This window comes from Temnothorax longispinosus, chromosome 6 (assembly GCF_030848805.1).
Source record: "Temnothorax longispinosus isolate EJ_2023e chromosome 6, Tlon_JGU_v1, whole genome shotgun sequence".
NCBI lineage: Eukaryota > Metazoa > Arthropoda > Insecta > Hymenoptera > Formicidae > Temnothorax > Temnothorax longispinosus.
The window spans coordinates 7,388,374-7,404,692 of NC_092363.1; the positions used below are offsets into that span (position 1 = coordinate 7,388,374).

Consider the following 16,319-nt stretch of genomic DNA (forward strand, 5'->3'; position numbering starts at 1 on the left):
TACGGCGTTCACAATGCGCATTCAATACGCACTCGATGGTCTTCCTGCAACATTATAAGCTCGTTCGATGAATATTAATGATGATGCATCGCGAACTTGACCAAATCCAACCACGCAGAGATACAAGCTTCCTCTAATGAAATTGTCATTATAATTAACTAGGATATGTACTGTACAGAGTGTTTCGGAATTACCGGATGTCTTTTTAATTATATAGCCTCTGGCTAATTTTAAGTCCGTTTTTTACTTGAGTAGAAATATCGAGAGAAATTGTCATTAGCCGCTACTTTCTAGTTTCTTGAATAAATTTTAAATTAAAATTTTTGATAATTTGTCATACGACGCTCCTTTTTGCTGAGAAAGAAATCGACTCTATATTGGTTGGAGAATTAAAAATTGCAATTTACTCATCAATCTGTCAAGAATTCTAAAACACTCTGCATCTAGGATTTTTTTCAAATGTTTCAGTCCTCCATCACGGAATTAATCGAACGGCGAGGAAAAAAGGCCATTGGCATTTGGTTCCCGCGTGTCGGATGTACGTTCGAAGAGCGTGTCATTGATGAACCGTGCGGATCTGCTCGTCGATTAGAAATTTTATAGAAATCACCGCGGGCAGTCTTGGCGAGAGGAGATTCCTCATGCGATTCTCTTCCTCTCCAGGATATTTGCACTTCGGCTGGCCGTTACAGCGGGCGGCGCTTTCCGCTCAATTTCCACCGTTCTCGTGGGAAAGTATTCCTATTCTGGTCGTGATGCAGATGTATCCGCGCGGGACGATTCGCGTGTAACGATGCGCTGTGCGGCGAAGCACAATCGCGGATTGCAATATTTATTCTGTTTCGCTTGACAGCGTTCTAGTCCACTAATAAATTACAGAACCTGCAATTTTTCAAAAAGATAAAAAAATTCATAGGTATAAAAACTGTATAGCCATATAAATATTATAACTGTTTCATGATACAGAATAAGCCAGATAAACATTAGAGACATAAAAGATACATGATATATAACTCACAAGACATAATTTGAAAAATTAGAAATTATTGTCTATAAAGTATCTTCTTCTCCAAGCATTCTAGCCAGTAACGTTGGCTGGACCACTATGTAGTGATGAAATTTCTGATCCGCTACAAAAGCCGGAAGCGGATGTTCGGGAAGCGTATCGAGCGAGTCGTCGGTCGGAAACCGAAAGAGAATCCTGCGGAAGGAGCAAGAGTGATCGTGACACGTCTATCAATTTGTATTTTCCTCTTGACGGTCTTGCCGCTTTGCTGACTTTGCATAGGGCAAGCTCCGGAAATATTTCCCGTCCCGTTTCGAGTGGCCGTCCCGCGAAAGTGCAGCCGTGCTCGCGACACAACGAGGATACGGAGTGCGTTTGCGTGTATGAAGGCTTTCGTTACGACGACGTCACAGGAAAAGAAGTCCGTGAAAGGCACTGGTTTTTCATTCAGAAATGGAAAGAGCCTCCTCGTCATTATTTCGATCCGTATAATGGCCTAGACGCGTGAGATGCGTGTCAACTGAATGCTAATTATAGTCGGTATGTGTGGGAAAAATTCTATTCTTTTAACATCTCGGTCAGGAATTGTACACCAATGAAAGTGTCATCTTTTGCCTCTTTAAAAATTTTCTTCAAAGATTCAAAAGCCAATATTTCAATAATTCACCAAAATCAGAATTTCCTTCTAAGATATATTTTTTTAAATTTGTTGAGAAGTTTATGTCCTTGCCAATTTCTTTTTTATTTTTCCTTATACATTATTCTGTAATTCCGTGGTTCCTTGCGGAGGAAGGAAGCTATCGATCGTCGAACCCGATTTTCACCTGAACGTTCCATCGAGCATGTCGGGACGTGCCAGAGGCAGTTTCCAATTTATGCAGCTAGCGTGTGCTCTTGAGAATTTGATAACAAAATTTTATACGCTGATATTTGGTTTTCGAGAAGGTGCGCTGTTAATTACAGTCTGTTAATTAGTAAGTTGCTGCAATATAACATATTTCATTAATGAATAATTCCAAATATGATTTCTAATCATATTTTATACGTAGCGTGAAATTATTTCTAAAATATCATTTCTAAGAATATGATCGAAAGTGTCTCTGAGGTAAATTGGCGGAAGAGTAAAAAACAAAATTAAAATAAATAGATAAATTAATCAATTTACAATCTCGCAATAACTCCAACTGCTAATGTATATGTATAATATATATCCTATATATAAAAAAAAAAGATTTTCGATATAAACTAGTCTAATAAGAAACCTGGGTACTTCTGAAGTCGCGGTGTCAAACAGCGACTCAAGTTCGCTGGATGAATGTCAACGGTAGTTTTCGAACAATTGCCTGGGACAATCCGTATCATCCTCGCCTCATGGAGTGTGCCGTGAATGCGGCCGAACACCTCGTTCTAATAACCTACTCCCACACCGCCGATCGGCCGGAATGCTCGGTTGGTCGGTCCCCCGAGTCGAAGTCGGGTTCAGTCGTCTAGCGACCGGTTCCGAGGTCTGGGCCCTGTTCGCCACGCCAGGTCTGACTCACTGTCGCGGCCGATGCGAGAGTAGTGCCGTCGGAAAGCAGGGCCTCGCTTCTTTCACATGAACAGGTAAGTGCAAGAAATGGAGTACAGTCAATCTTGCTTAATAAGTTAGAAAAATCGCGACTGAATAAAAGTTTAAATAACGGTGTTTCACTCATATCGGATTCTCCGCCCGATAGAGAGAGATAAGCCGTTCACTTATCACTGAATCACGAAACTAAATGCTTTTTACGTCCCGTTATACAATTTATACCTTGTTTCAGAGTTTTTTATCTTTATTTATTAATCGTTCGGAGACTATTGGCACCTTCGTCCTGAAAAAATAATGTAAAAAAATCCATGAATTCCATACTTTCAAATTGACAATATTGGTGAAGGATGCATTAAGGATTAATTATTAAAAATTATGGAGAGATGCTATAGAATTTCTTCTGAATTTCTTTCCTTTGTCCATAGATTCATATACACGCATCATTATTTACTTTCATTGTCTCACAATGCTGGATTGTTTAGATGGGATAACATGTGTCTAGTATTCTTATGTGTGGATAAGAAAAGCAGTTTTATGTGATTAGTTTCTAGATTTAAAAGATTTGAAATTTAAAAAGAAATTCGATGTCACTTGCTTTTATCTTGACTTTATTTTGCAATCGAATATTTTTTCGTCAGAATTAAAAACAGATTTTTTATTTAAACCTGAGTCAAAAAATTTTCTCGTCAAGGATGTCGCGAGAGGCCGTCCACATTATTGCAACTTTTTAATATTATATTTCTAGGAATACATTTATGTTTGAAACCTTCAAGTATTTACGAGTATTTCCGTGATGGAGTAGGCCGAGTCAACGTATATATAAATGATTAAAGACGGACTATTTGAATCTAAGATGAGAGTTCTTACGCGAGAATGTCGTGCGGGGTCATAATTTATCTTCTTTTTTAATCCGGCCATAACTATGCATATTGTTCTTATCTTGATTGAATATATTCATATATTTTCTAGGTTCTTACCTTGACGAATATTTATCCCGCGATATCTGGGATACCTTGTGCGTGGAGTGTCGGTGTAACAACCGGTTCAGTGGCTCCTTCGTCATTGTGTCTCTCTCTCTTTCGCGTAGCTTTCGAATGCGGCATTTAAACGCCGACTTTATGTACCTCCGTGACTCCTTCGGGCCTCGGCCGCGTCGAGACCGCGATATCGATTAAGTAGTCGGGGTTCACGCTCATGTCCAGTGTAAAATATTACCCCACAGCGTACCCCGAATGAACGTGGAAACTCCATTTGATTTGACCTTGATTAATGCACGTTCTTGCGATTTCTAATGTACGGCGCGCCGGCTTTCGTGTCGCTAATCGTTGTCGTTGTAATTCGCGTGTGCGTTTCCTCCGTTACTTTTCGAGCGAAACGCTCGGTAGTATCGCGCGGTGAGAGAGGTCATCAAACCTCCGCTCGATTATCTCCATACGTGGTTGTTCACCCGCGAATACACGTTGTTGTAATCATCTTTTGTTCGTAACAATATTGGAGAAATAATAACGAGAAATTAATGTTTTGCCTCGCCTTTGTTTTGCCTGTAATCATGTTTGAAATAGTAAATTAACTTGCTTCAAATAATAATAGATTGATTTGATTAATTGTACCAGAACGCATAAAGCATAAAAATGAAATGTATGGCAATACAAAAGAACCTGCTAAATGTGACAATTGTTAAGCACCGGCGCGAAACAGATTGATGGATAAGATATATAATAAAATAAATTATCAAGGGAAACGAGAAGGCATTCTCTCTCCTTCGGATGAAACGATTAGCATAGCGTTCGAACGGCGTTAACGTAGCGTGAATCATTGCAGATACGTAACGATCCATGGCGTAACGGAAGGAAAAAAAACGGAAGAAAAAATTTCGAATTCAAATGCGCGTTCGAGCACACATACAAATTGCATCGCATTTGCGCTTCGATCGGCACTTATCTGATGACTCGCGGTCTTTTACAGAGGCCGGCTCCTTTCGTGACCGACATGCGTTCCCTCGTGCTTGGTCTAACACTAATCGTAAGCCTGCTAGTCGTTAGAAGAGTCTCTGGCCATGGAAGACTGATAGAGCCACCCTCGAGGGCCTCGATGTGGAGATACGGCTTCGACACACCTCACGATTACAACGACCACGAGTGCTATTGCGGCGGGTTCACCAGGCAGTGGCAACGGAACAAAGGGAAGTGCGGCATCTGCGGCGATCCCTGGGATTCTCCAACGGTGAGTCTTCCTGAAAAGAAGAATCATAAAACAGCACATAAAGTTTTCTTACATAAATCTGGCTCTAAAGTGATCTCTTCAGACCGTTGGTTGTCCGTGCAATTATAATTCAACACGCATCAGCAAATTCTATTCTATTCGTTTTGTAAAGACGAAAATCAAAATTGTAATCTGTTTAGTGCCCACGCGTGGTGCAAACGCGATCAAAGGTGGAGAGGTCTCATCATTATGTTTTAAGATGAGCTGTTTGTCACACAACACGGTCCGCATCGGCCTTGCCGAATAATAGGGATCTGAGAGATTTAATTGTTGATGACAATGGAAAGTCTGCGAAGGTAGTTATTCGCGAGTCAAAGATGATAATCCAGCTGGGCTACACGTATAATTACTTCCCGACGTTCCTCTTGCAACACCGACCACACACCATTACCCGCGATTCTTCGCTCCGTTGACCGTGCAGGAGTACCGCACAATACCGGCGTAATGTCGACACGTTTTCGAAAATTATGCAGAATGTGCGAATGTAGAAGGTCTGCCTGTCGACTGGATTCTTCTATCTAAAAATTAGAATGCCGAAATTTACAAAGGTGAAAAGGTCGCTTGTGAGTGAGAAAGCAATTATCAAGCTTGAGACAAATGTCAAGTCGATGGAACAAATAGCATGATTAACGCGAAATAATTACACGGTCGACTTGATGATTGTTAGCGTCTAATTGTCAATTTTCAACAGGGAAAACTTTCATCAGACGTTTCCGTTCGGAAGAAAGTGCTACCGGTGACTACGCTAACAATATTTTCGACGCTATTGTTCAGACATTTGTTCGTTTCTCCCTTTCTATCCCTAATGAAAGTGAGTTAAATGCTGCGAAGCGCGTTTTATTATTCTGAATTAAGCGACGCGCAATGACTCGTGACACGAGAGAAAGATGTAATTACTTTCCTCGCTGTCTAATAATAATAATACGGGCTACGCAACCGTGAATCGATTATCGATAAGTTGTTTGCCTTAAATGAATCACGCACTCGAGCACGCAATGAAATCACACATTCGGAAATGAAAGAGAAGCTAAAAGGTAGAATCTATTAGTTCTATAATTCTTCGTATTTCTTGTGTCGCATAAATTAAAATTCCATACAGATTTTTGTCTCGAATTCTGTGTATCATAGATCGTCGAAATGGAGCTTCAAGATAGGATAATGGACAAAATTCTGTTCCGGATTTAAATCATTATTGGATTGCAGCATCCAAGATTGTAGACCTAGAATTTTGCTTTCACTTTGAATGCACATGGCAGAATTCATATAAAATTTTCAAAAAAGAAAAAAGAAAAAGGCGGTGATTACTAATCGCGCCTCTCATAACTTTCATGGTCCGGTCTCCTGTTTCTATAATCGGCCGGTCGCGTTTTCGTTGCGGGGCTTTTTATGCGGGACGCTTGGCCTTGATACGTACATCTGATATGGTACGGACGAAAGTAGCCCGAAACGGAAGTGAAATCCGTTTTCCTCTTTCTCTCTTTCGTCAATATTCGCGTTATTCCCTTTCTCGTCACACACATATATGCAAATGGTGGTCTGAAAGAGAAATATTCTAATAACGTAATATTAGTATACAAGAAAAAGACGTATTATGTAATGTAACAAGTATATAATACGGAAAAGGAACGTACAGTAAATATTCCATTTTATTTTTTTCAGCCACGTGTTCACGAGACGGGCGGCAAGTATGGGAACGGCGTGATTGTCCGGCGTTATCGGACCGGATCGGTCATACCGGTCCGCGTGGAACTGACGGCGAACCATCACGGCTATTTCGAGTTCCGCACCTGCGCCATGACCTACCGTGACCGGGAGGTCACCCAGGAATGCCTGGACCAGCACCTGCTGCAGGCCGAGAACGGATCCACCCGTTATTACCCTGGCCCCGGAAACCGGGTCTTCGAGGGCTACTACAAATTACCGGAGGGTCTGACCTGCGCTCAATGCGTCTTCCAGTGGCGATACATCGCCGGGAATAACTGGGGCGACTGTGGCAACGGCACAGGTATGCCGATTCTCCGATATCAACCGCGGAATGTATTATGCGGCGGGTAAAACGTGGATACCATGGATTACCAAAGCTTCAAAAGTCGCTGTTATTAAGCACATGGATTCTGAAAAAAACAAAAAAACAAACAAATGTATCATCTATTAAATTTATAGCAACGGGTTAAATGGTAACGGAGAATCAGCTCAAAGTAGGTCAAAGAATTCACATATGAAAGACGATCTGGGACACCTTTATACGGCAATAACGGCATATAGATCTTTTGCGTGAGATGTAAGAAAATGATAGGATTATTTTACTGCATCGCGAAAAATCTAAAAGCATTTTTGAGACTTCTATTTTATATTCTTCATTCGTATATTTTAGTTATAGCATATGTGTGTATGCAACCGGTAATCCTGCCATACATCATTAAGATTCTATCGGAGCGATAGAAAGTGCTATTACTTTATCGTACATAATAAGAATGACTCAAGAGTTTTGCGGTTCTTCTTGCATAACATCGCCATTTGATGACTTCGTTCAATAAGACAAAGCGTGCCTAGTTTGCACCATGTGAATAATTGACACACTATTAATAAACCGCGATGTTAAGGATAAAAACTGTGATTACCTGGAAACAACGTATTACAAAATAATCGTGAACATTGTTTATATCTGCGTAACTATTATAGGTAAAAAATACCAAATAGAATTTCTCCAAACGTCAAATAAATTGTCAAAAAATCGCACGTTTAGGAGCGGTGGGGTGTGGGCCTCAGGAAGAGTTTCGAGCCTGTGCCGATATTGTCATCGGTGATAACGAAGCGACACTACCGCCGAGGCTACCGAAGCAGCCAACCACCAGCTCCACACCCACGGACAGGTTGCCGACGGACACGAGCCCGTTGCCGAAATCCGGGCCGTATTGGCTGTTCAGCGTTGTCATCGCTGGTACGTGCCTGTTGGTGGTGCTGGCCGCTATGGCATTGCTTTACACGTACTACTATCACGCCGGTAGAGCCAAAAAATGGCTTATGGCGAGGAGACTCCTGGCGCAGGAGAGTCCGCCGGTTGCCCCGCCGAGGCACAAAAGGCATCATCACGTATCGAACACGCAGCTTCAGCTGTAGAACTCTGTACTTGATTGTCGGTATCGCACCTTGGAGAAAAGATAGCTCGAAGAAATTTTTCGATTCAATCAATATGCGATATCGTTGTGCGAGCTACATTTTGTCCTAACTTTAAAGTCTGATGTTCAAATATGACAGACGCGTAAATAGCGTTCATTCGTGAACAGACTGTATTTCAAGATATATCTTTATACTTGGCACGTACTCTCTCTTGTATATAAATATCAATAATTTTATATATATATGTATTAAAAGTATTTATTTTATATAATCGTTTATCTTGTGGTATATTTTTTCCTTCATATATCTTAACATGAAATGGAAAGATTTATTTGTACCAACAGTGTAGATTGACTAATACTGAATTAGTAATTATCTATAATCTTTAGAGATTGAAGCATCTCCTAGAACATAAGATTTTTTAGAAAAAAAAACATACATTCACACATGTGTAGAAAAAGTTTGAAAAGTAGAGCACCAAAATATATACTCATACATAATTGAGTATAATGTATACGAAAGTGTTTAACATACAGAAATTAGTAGTTACTGCACATTTGATTTTTTAACGCACATATATATCGTAATATATAACGCACTTTTGTCAAATGAATTTTTAACGGTAAATCCATTCACAGTAAATCCTGTAACAGTACTACTAACATATAAGTATTAATATGCATAGCCGATAAAGCTTTAAAATGAATATCAATAGACTGAGAAAAGACATGATCATATGATAGAGCAAGTTTTACTTTTTATTGAGAAATATGTTCCTAAAGTCCTGATTGCTCATCGACTGCGTATTTCTATCCGGAGCTGCGTTACCGTTACTGCTATTCTTTTTAACGCTACGGGGAACCATAGACAGCAAAGTCTTGGGCACGCCGACTGCTGTACGGCTCGTCGATGTTCCACCTAATGACTTCACCTGTCCTCCGTTCTCCTCCGCTTGAGGTTTCTTGCGATCGGGCGGTTGACTTATCGCAACGTTGATCACTTTGTCCTGAATCTTCATACCGTCCGTGCTCAAAAGAGCTTTCGCAGCGGTTGCTTCGTCGTGATACTCAACGTAAGCCAAGCCCTTCGAGTGCCCATTACGGTAAGTAACTAGGCGAACTTCCTTCAGATCTCCGTGAACTTTAAATATCTCCTCCAATTCCTCTTTTGTCAGCGTAAGTGGAAGTCCTTAAACACATTATTGAACATGCAGGAATGACTACGAGAAAATATTATTCGGGGAATTTGAGAATATATGATTTGACTAAACAGTAGGAAAATCGCGCAGAAAAACACGAAAAATAGTTCTGTAACTGTTGCGTGATTTGCACAAACATGTTATACCTTTAACAAAAAGCTTGTTCTTTTCAAGTGTAGAAGTGTATTTGAATGCTGAACTCCTGGTACTCTTGTTAGGATCACATTTTGAAACGAACATAGGACGTCCTCTTATAGGTGTTCTATCTAATTTTAAAGCTTCTTCCACAGCTCCCTGTAAAATAGTAAGTTGAACATTATATCTTAACTTAAACGTTTTAAAATTTTTAGGCGAGACACGAAATAAAATGTTGCAATGATAATTTACGAGTATACTTTCAACGATTATATTTCTTACTTTTTCGCACTTAAGCTGCATTTTTATTTAATTTAGCTGCATTTTATTTAAAGTTTCCGTTTATTAAACAATAAAAATACGTACTACGCTACTTAATTGTACATAGCAGTATCCTTTGCTACGTCCCTTATAATCTTTAATCATTCTGAATAACGTTATCGGTCCAGCCGGTTTTAGAGCATCTCTCACTTCGTCTTCGGTCGCTGTGTAATCTAAATTACTGACAAAAACTGTAATACTATCGTCTACTTCATGTTGACTATCTTTATCATCCGTATCTTCATCATCTGTCGTTTTATAACCGGGCGGTGGTGCAACTTCTGGCTTCGCCTCCTCTCGATCATTCGTCGTTTTGCTAACAAATTTCAAGATACTTTCTCGTAATTTTGGTTTCACTCGCACGTCAGTTTTTACAATTTTCGACGGGGAACTTCCTAAATTTTTCCATTTGCCGTCATCTGCTTTTCTTTTACTCGCTTTCTTATCTTGCGTGGATGATTCACTCTGAGAAAGAACTTGCTGCGCTTTTTGCCTCTCTGCCATAATTTTATCGAGCTTCTCTTTCGTTTTCGCTTCACAGAACTCCATTTGCTCTAAAGTTCCTTTATCACGCTCAAAATCTATCCATGAGTTCGCTATACTTTCTGGCCAATCTTGCGTGGAACTCAAGGCTTTCTGATATAGTTTCCTTAGATGCTTTGAATCTCCATAACATCTATAAACAAATCAGAAAAATGCTTGAAAGAATAAAACAGTTACAAATATAAATTATAAAACATAAAACTTATTGTTATTCAACTATATGTAATTACCTTTCTAACACTATATATTCCAACCAGTAAGAAGCTGTTGCAGAATGCTCTTGTGAAAGAATATCAGCCCACAATCTTCTAGCTTGTTCCATATCATCTGCATGTATCGCTTCAAATCTCGCCCAATATTGCAAGATAACGCAATTGGGATCGCCATCCAGGCCAAAGTACTTGGCCAAATGCTCACACGCTCTGTTAAACGTCTTACGAATAACATCCAGATACTTCTCCCTCTCTTCGTCAGGATATTGCTCGAGCCTGCGCCGCAGATATTCGAGATACGTAATCCACAGATTGCGATAATCTTCTGCCGTTGAAAAACCAGCGGACAAAGCATTCTCTAATATCTTTTGAATTTCTGATATATGTTTGTCCCATTCCTCACACGATCTCATCCACTTTTGCCAAACTGTCGAGCACCATGGAATGTTCCTCGACGCTCTATGATAAATTGGATCCAATACATCCGCAAGCCTCGATACTTTTTCTAGATAAGCGATATAATCCAACCAAATTGACGTTTCTAAGCTCAGATCGGTTATTGCTCTTTCATATAGAATTGTAACAAGATCTAAATTGTTTTGTTTTATGTACAGTAAATATCCTTTGTAAGCGTCAAGCAGTTCACTTTGGCCTTGTACAGAGACAAGCTTCTCTTCATAAGGAAGGAACGACGTTAATTTTGCAGAACTCCGTTTATAGCACTTTGATACGGACTTCTCATCAGTGTCTACTTCCGTACCATACTTTGCACACCACGATTGGTATTCCTCGTACGTCTTATCCATGTCTAAAAGAGGATTAGATAATTGACGTTTAAACAAATTGAGGATGCGTTCCAACTGAGCCTTCTTTCTTCCATTTTCAGTATCGTCCTAGAAATTTAGGATTATTAAATTATATAGAAAAAAAAAAGGAAAAATAGACAATGTCTACTGGAAAACTTGTTTCTGAGCACATTTACTTCTGCATATCAACGTTCTTAAATACCTTACCGATGACAACAGGCAAGCAAGTATCATATTCTCATATTCGCGATACGCTTCCCATATTATCGCTCCTTTCGTGATATGCATTCCAACGGTGGTCAGGGCACGTTCAAAGAGTTGACGAACTTTGCTGACCTTTTCCTCATCCTTGCCCATATATTCGATGCTAAACTGTAGATATTCCAACCATACTTCCACAGCTGAAAGTACACATCACAATGTCACGACCTCCTTTGTTTGTACCAAATACCAGCCTTAAACCAGACCCAGAACACCTGTGAAAAAACTTACATACGTAATCCTTGATAGCTCGCTCGCATAGTTCGACCACCTCAGCCTTCTGCTCGTCGGTGGTCGCCAACTTGACCTCGTCGCTTATCCAAACGAGCCAGAGCTCAGGGCTCAACGGATACATGTTGCTCATATTGTTCCTGGCGGCTCGCAGACGGTCCAGCTCGCCCATCGCGTGCAATTTGTTGATCAGGGCTACATGACTGGCATAATCGTACGGGTTCGTCGACAAGGAAGCCTCCAGGGCTTTCACCTCCTTCTCGTTGACATCCTCGTCGTCGTCATCGCTCTCGGACTCGGTGTCTGCCGCTTCCTTGTCGGCTTTCTCCTCCGTTTCGCTCGTTACCATCTCTTCCCCGTCTGAAGCTCCTTCCGGAGAAGCTTCTTCGTTTACAGCGTCCATCTCCTCGTCCATCCTCGCAATTCGAGCTCACACCAGTTCACACCTTTGCAAAGTGGATGAAATCTGATAAATCGCTTCAATTCAAATATAACTGATCTTACTAATCTACCTGCCACCGGTCGAAGGTTTCAAGGTTATGTTTTTGCGTTTCAACTTCTTTATCGATCGAGTGACACGGCTCCCTCAGATTCGTTCAAGAAAATTTTACGAGATGTCGCCGCTTGTCCAATTATGCTCGCCTGTCACTCCGAGGATCGTTGCTATGGTAACCGAGGAGTCGAGGACGCCAAAACAAACGTCAACGTGAGTGTTCTGCATGTCACATGTCACATGAGATTATGCTTACAGCAGTTCTGTAATTCCGCGACGATGAAATTTGTTGGAAATAATTCAGAAGCGTAGTTTAGAAATTTTACTCTGTTCGCCAAAAATTAAAAGGAGTCGAGGACGCCAAAACAAACGTCAACGTGAGTGTTCTGCATGTCACATGTCACATGAGATTATGCTTACAGCAGTTCTGTAATTCCGCGACGATGAAATTTGTTGGAAATAATTCAGAAGCGTAGTTTAGAAATTTTACTCTGTTCGCCAAAAATTAAATAATAAATAACAGCCATGAACAAATCGCACAGCGCCTCAGAGTAAAAGATTCTTTCTTTTCTTGTTTACAATCGCGATATGTCTTCCTCTCACGTCGATTTCGTAACCGGACCCGCGCGACGCTCGCAAGACCATCAAACCGAGGAGGATTTCGGTCTCTGCTACGCGTATCCGGTGATCGACGACGATCGGGACACGAGCGGGGTGCTCACGAGGAGCAGGAGAGTCTCGCGAGAGTCGGGCGGTAGAGGCCCGTCCGCCGAGGACGGACTTTACGTATCCGAAAGCCCGTTCACCGACAAGCTGGTCAAGCCTTATCGGCTCGACGACGTGAAACCGCTGGACTACGCGGAGTCGCGGCCGCGGTTCCGCGGGAAACTCGTCGAGATCGCGGTGCGGGACGTACGCGTTCACGCACCGCCGCGCGAGGAAGGTCAGGGGCCGACGCCGGAGATCGTCTCGGTCTCCGTGCTCTTCAAAGGCAGGTCGATATGCACGGTGAACGGCCCGTTCAATCGGAAACTGTACAAACTGATGATGAGAAATTCGGGATGCCACGATCTCTCGATACAGGTGCACGCGCGAGACGGGGCGTCCAGCGTTCTTCCGTTACCGTTGCCCCACGAGCGTGGAAAATTTACTCACCAATACAGTAACGAAAACAAACACAAATCCGTCAGTATACACTGACATATAAAGAGGGAACCGTATGACGGGATTATACTCATCAAAAGTACGCACTCAGAAACAAGAGTAAGCCCTAAGGAGACATCAAGAAGGAAGATTGAAAGAGCAACGACTCAAATAATACCATACGTACTCAAGGTAAGCGACCTACAGACGTTTCAGCCAGAAACAGACGTCAGTATTTCCTGCTGATAATAAGGATATGATGGGGTGGTAATCAGTCCCACAACACCTCGGATGGTGGAGAGATTAGCAAAAAAAGAGTAAAAAGTGAGACCCTCAGAAAAAGAAGATCACAACATGGTATGAAGAGAAGGAACCAAACCACCAAAGAACTATGACTCTCCCCTCTGTGGGCAGAAAAAGCTAGGTAAGTCGGGTTAAACGATATAATGTTGGTGTCTATGGTGAGAATATGTTTAAGGCCAAAGGAAGATAAGGGAGTTGTAAAGCAGATGAGGTGTGGAGAAAGGGGCATAAATACTCAAAGTGGAGTCTGGGATGTCGCTTGTCTGGTAGATGAAAGAATATAAGTAATCCTGGTGGGGGGGTACCGCCGCTGATATGTTGTGTAAGTAAAAAGTATCTATCATAGGAGGGCACAAGAGGTACCAAGGATAGAGCTAGAATCAGAGCGCTGGTTCATGTAGCCTGCAACGGCTGGAGTTGAAGGGTGTCAGGGGCCGGTCTTTTGTAACATCTACAGGGGGTGTCAAAACAAGGAAATGGGCGTCCGTCGGAGTTGTTTGTCGCCTCAGCCTCATACAGCAGACCATACCTTCGAATTGCCACAAGCCAGCAGAGGGCGGCGACACTGGGGCTTCGGAGTTGTCGGGTCGGTGGCTGTGACGATCAACATCCGTTTGGGCCAGCTGGTCTGTGCGAGGCGGATACCTCGGTAGGGTCACCGGAATCATTCAGACGCGCGAGCGCGACGCACCCTGAGCCCCCGCTATTCACGAAAATCCCGTCATTAGATCGTTCGGGGCTACTGGTGCGTCCACTCCGTCTCTGGCGCACAGCGGGTCTGGGGGGGGTAAAGGAGAAAAAAAAAAAAGGGCCTGTAGGTCACATATAGCAAGTCGCAGAACTGGAAGCCCACGGGTCGAAAAAGGGTGGGTGGCGCCTGGCTCTTGGGGGGGAATCTAGACGGCCAAATCAGCGTACTGGGTGGGGGGTTGGGGTGGGTAAGGGGTAGTGCAGGCTCTAGAACACGTGCAACCCCGAAACAAAGACAGAATACACAACACAAAGACCGTGGGCCGAATAACCTGCTTGCTCTAGCGGCGGTGGTGGGGGTGCGTGGGGGGGGCGCGGTTGCCGGGCCAAAATAAGACATTCAACAAGAGCCTGACCGAAATAAAAAACAAAAAAAAAAAGCCCAGTAACAACCGATACCCCGGTCCCGCCGCGCCAGGGGCCCTTGCGTCACAAGGGTGATATCTCGGCCAGACAGAGCGGCCTTGCTAAAGGCGACTCTTCTAATATCCAGCTGCAATTCTGCACCGAATCAATGAGTTATATTAATAGGAAATACACGAACCCAACGAATACAACCGAGATATCGAATAAAATGGGCACCTCTTAGAGAAGACGCTTAAAAAGAGAGACTGCGAGTCTAAGTAAAAGAAAAATATAAGTACGATGAGACGATGCAGTAAATATACAGAGTGCATACAATTGTGCAGGAGTATGATATCTCTCGTGGAATATATCAAAAAGTTGGGACGCAAGGTCGTCGCAGCTAAAACCGATGGCGCGTATTGGTTTGACAGCGTCGCGCCTGCCTTGGGCGGAGTCGGCCGTGTTGATGCAGGGTCGGGTGTGGATCGTGTTGGCTGTCGATTAAACAGAGCGGCGCTGTGCTCTGCTGGAAGTGCCGCCGTGGTCATCACGGGGCCTGGGGCGAAGGGGTAAGGGTCGATTAATGTCATGGCAAACCCCTTCAATCCAACAATACAACATATAGTAATGACAATGTTCAACAAAACACTATTCCTTCCCTCAGGGCCTTTTCAAAATCCGTTTCACAGGTGGAGCTTTTTCCCCATTTTTATCACTGGTATGTGTTATCCATCTGTAATAAAGGGAAAACCAATCAGAAAAATCACTCTGACTCACATGATTGCTAATTATAACAATGACCGTTAGGAAAGTGAATTTGGCAGGACACAAATCGTACCATTTCTTCGTCAACCAAGGCCTACGGTCGAGAGCCCAGTCAAAAAACTTTGATACGTACGTGCTCCCGTGCCCGTAGAAGGGAAACACAAGAAAACGAAAAAAGCGCGCCTCGAGGAGGGTGGGCTAATTATTGGCGAACGAGATGGTCGCGTGCTGGCGCAGCGCTCATGCAAAAATGCATTTAAAAAAACAACAGAATATTAATAAGCAGCCACGCGTGGGTAGCGTTGTGCGCGTGGGTCGGGGCGGGGGGGTCGAGGACTGCCGACTTCCAGCAGAACCAGGAGACGAACAATACAAGAGACCATAGACCTGAAAGCGTTTACAGGAGCTTAGTCACGGGATCGCACAGCAACGGTTTATACCACAATAAAACTCCCCCGACGAAATACAGCGTCAACAACGACAAACATGTATAACAGAACAAATGAGCATGACAAATCCACCAAAACAACACGAAGATACACACGTCACACGGGCCGAGGTCGCGTCGAAGTGTGCCGCTCTTCGGCCACATGCACGATACGTGTTGCAAGACTTGCTCGATTCTGGATTGGCTCTGGAGGGCGATTTTACGAAGTCGTGGTTAATCGCGACTCTTAATTGCTTTACCTCCTTTCTCGTACAAAGATATTTGGGATCTTCCCAATCGATGCGTCTAAAAATTAAACAAATACTTGTAAATATTGTTTGGTCACGACACAGATAAGAAAAAAATTGTCTCCTGAAGAGTAATGGCTCTTGCAAAATACAAGCTTGCTACTTGCAAGTGGCTGCCAT

General features: G+C 42.6%; 2 protein-coding genes and 1 long non-coding RNA gene across 6 annotated transcripts; 1 reads left to right on the forward strand and 2 right to left on the reverse strand.

Moving 5' to 3' along the window:
- Window positions 1-359: 359 nt before the first annotated feature.
- LOC139815510 (uncharacterized) lies at window positions 360-6,607 on the reverse strand. Of its 4 annotated transcripts, XR_011732741.1 has the most exons (6): window positions 6,470-6,607; window positions 6,253-6,374; window positions 5,189-5,356; window positions 3,554-4,809; window positions 1,019-2,859; window positions 360-882 (listed from the first exon to the last, which is right to left on the reverse strand). It is a non-coding gene; the product is annotated as an uncharacterized lncRNA (long non-coding RNA). The 4 variants fall into 4 exon arrangements; XR_011732739.1 differs by having other exon boundaries at window positions 360-2,859; window positions 5,230-5,356; XR_011732740.1 differs by having other exon boundaries at window positions 360-2,859; window positions 5,224-5,356.
- LOC139815506 (uncharacterized) lies at window positions 4,566-8,229 on the forward strand. Its single transcript, XM_071782483.1, has 3 exons — window positions 4,566-4,799; window positions 6,498-6,843; window positions 7,585-8,229. The coding sequence occupies exons 1-3, from the start codon at window positions 4,566-4,568 to the stop codon at window positions 7,956-7,958; spliced, it is 954 nt and encodes a 317-aa protein (XP_071638584.1). The 3' UTR covers window positions 7,959-8,229.
- LOC139815505 (squamous cell carcinoma antigen recognized by T-cells 3) lies at window positions 8,201-12,392 on the reverse strand. The gene is made up of 7 exons (XM_071782482.1): window positions 12,178-12,392; window positions 11,666-12,111; window positions 11,381-11,574; window positions 10,386-11,260; window positions 9,658-10,288; window positions 9,303-9,450; window positions 8,201-9,146 (listed from the first exon to the last, which is right to left on the reverse strand). The coding sequence occupies exons 2-7, from the start codon at window positions 12,078-12,080 to the stop codon at window positions 8,710-8,712; spliced, it is 2,700 nt and encodes an 899-aa protein (XP_071638583.1). The 5' UTR covers window positions 12,081-12,111; window positions 12,178-12,392; the 3' UTR covers window positions 8,201-8,709.
- Between the last annotated feature and the right edge of the window lie 3,927 nt (window positions 12,393-16,319).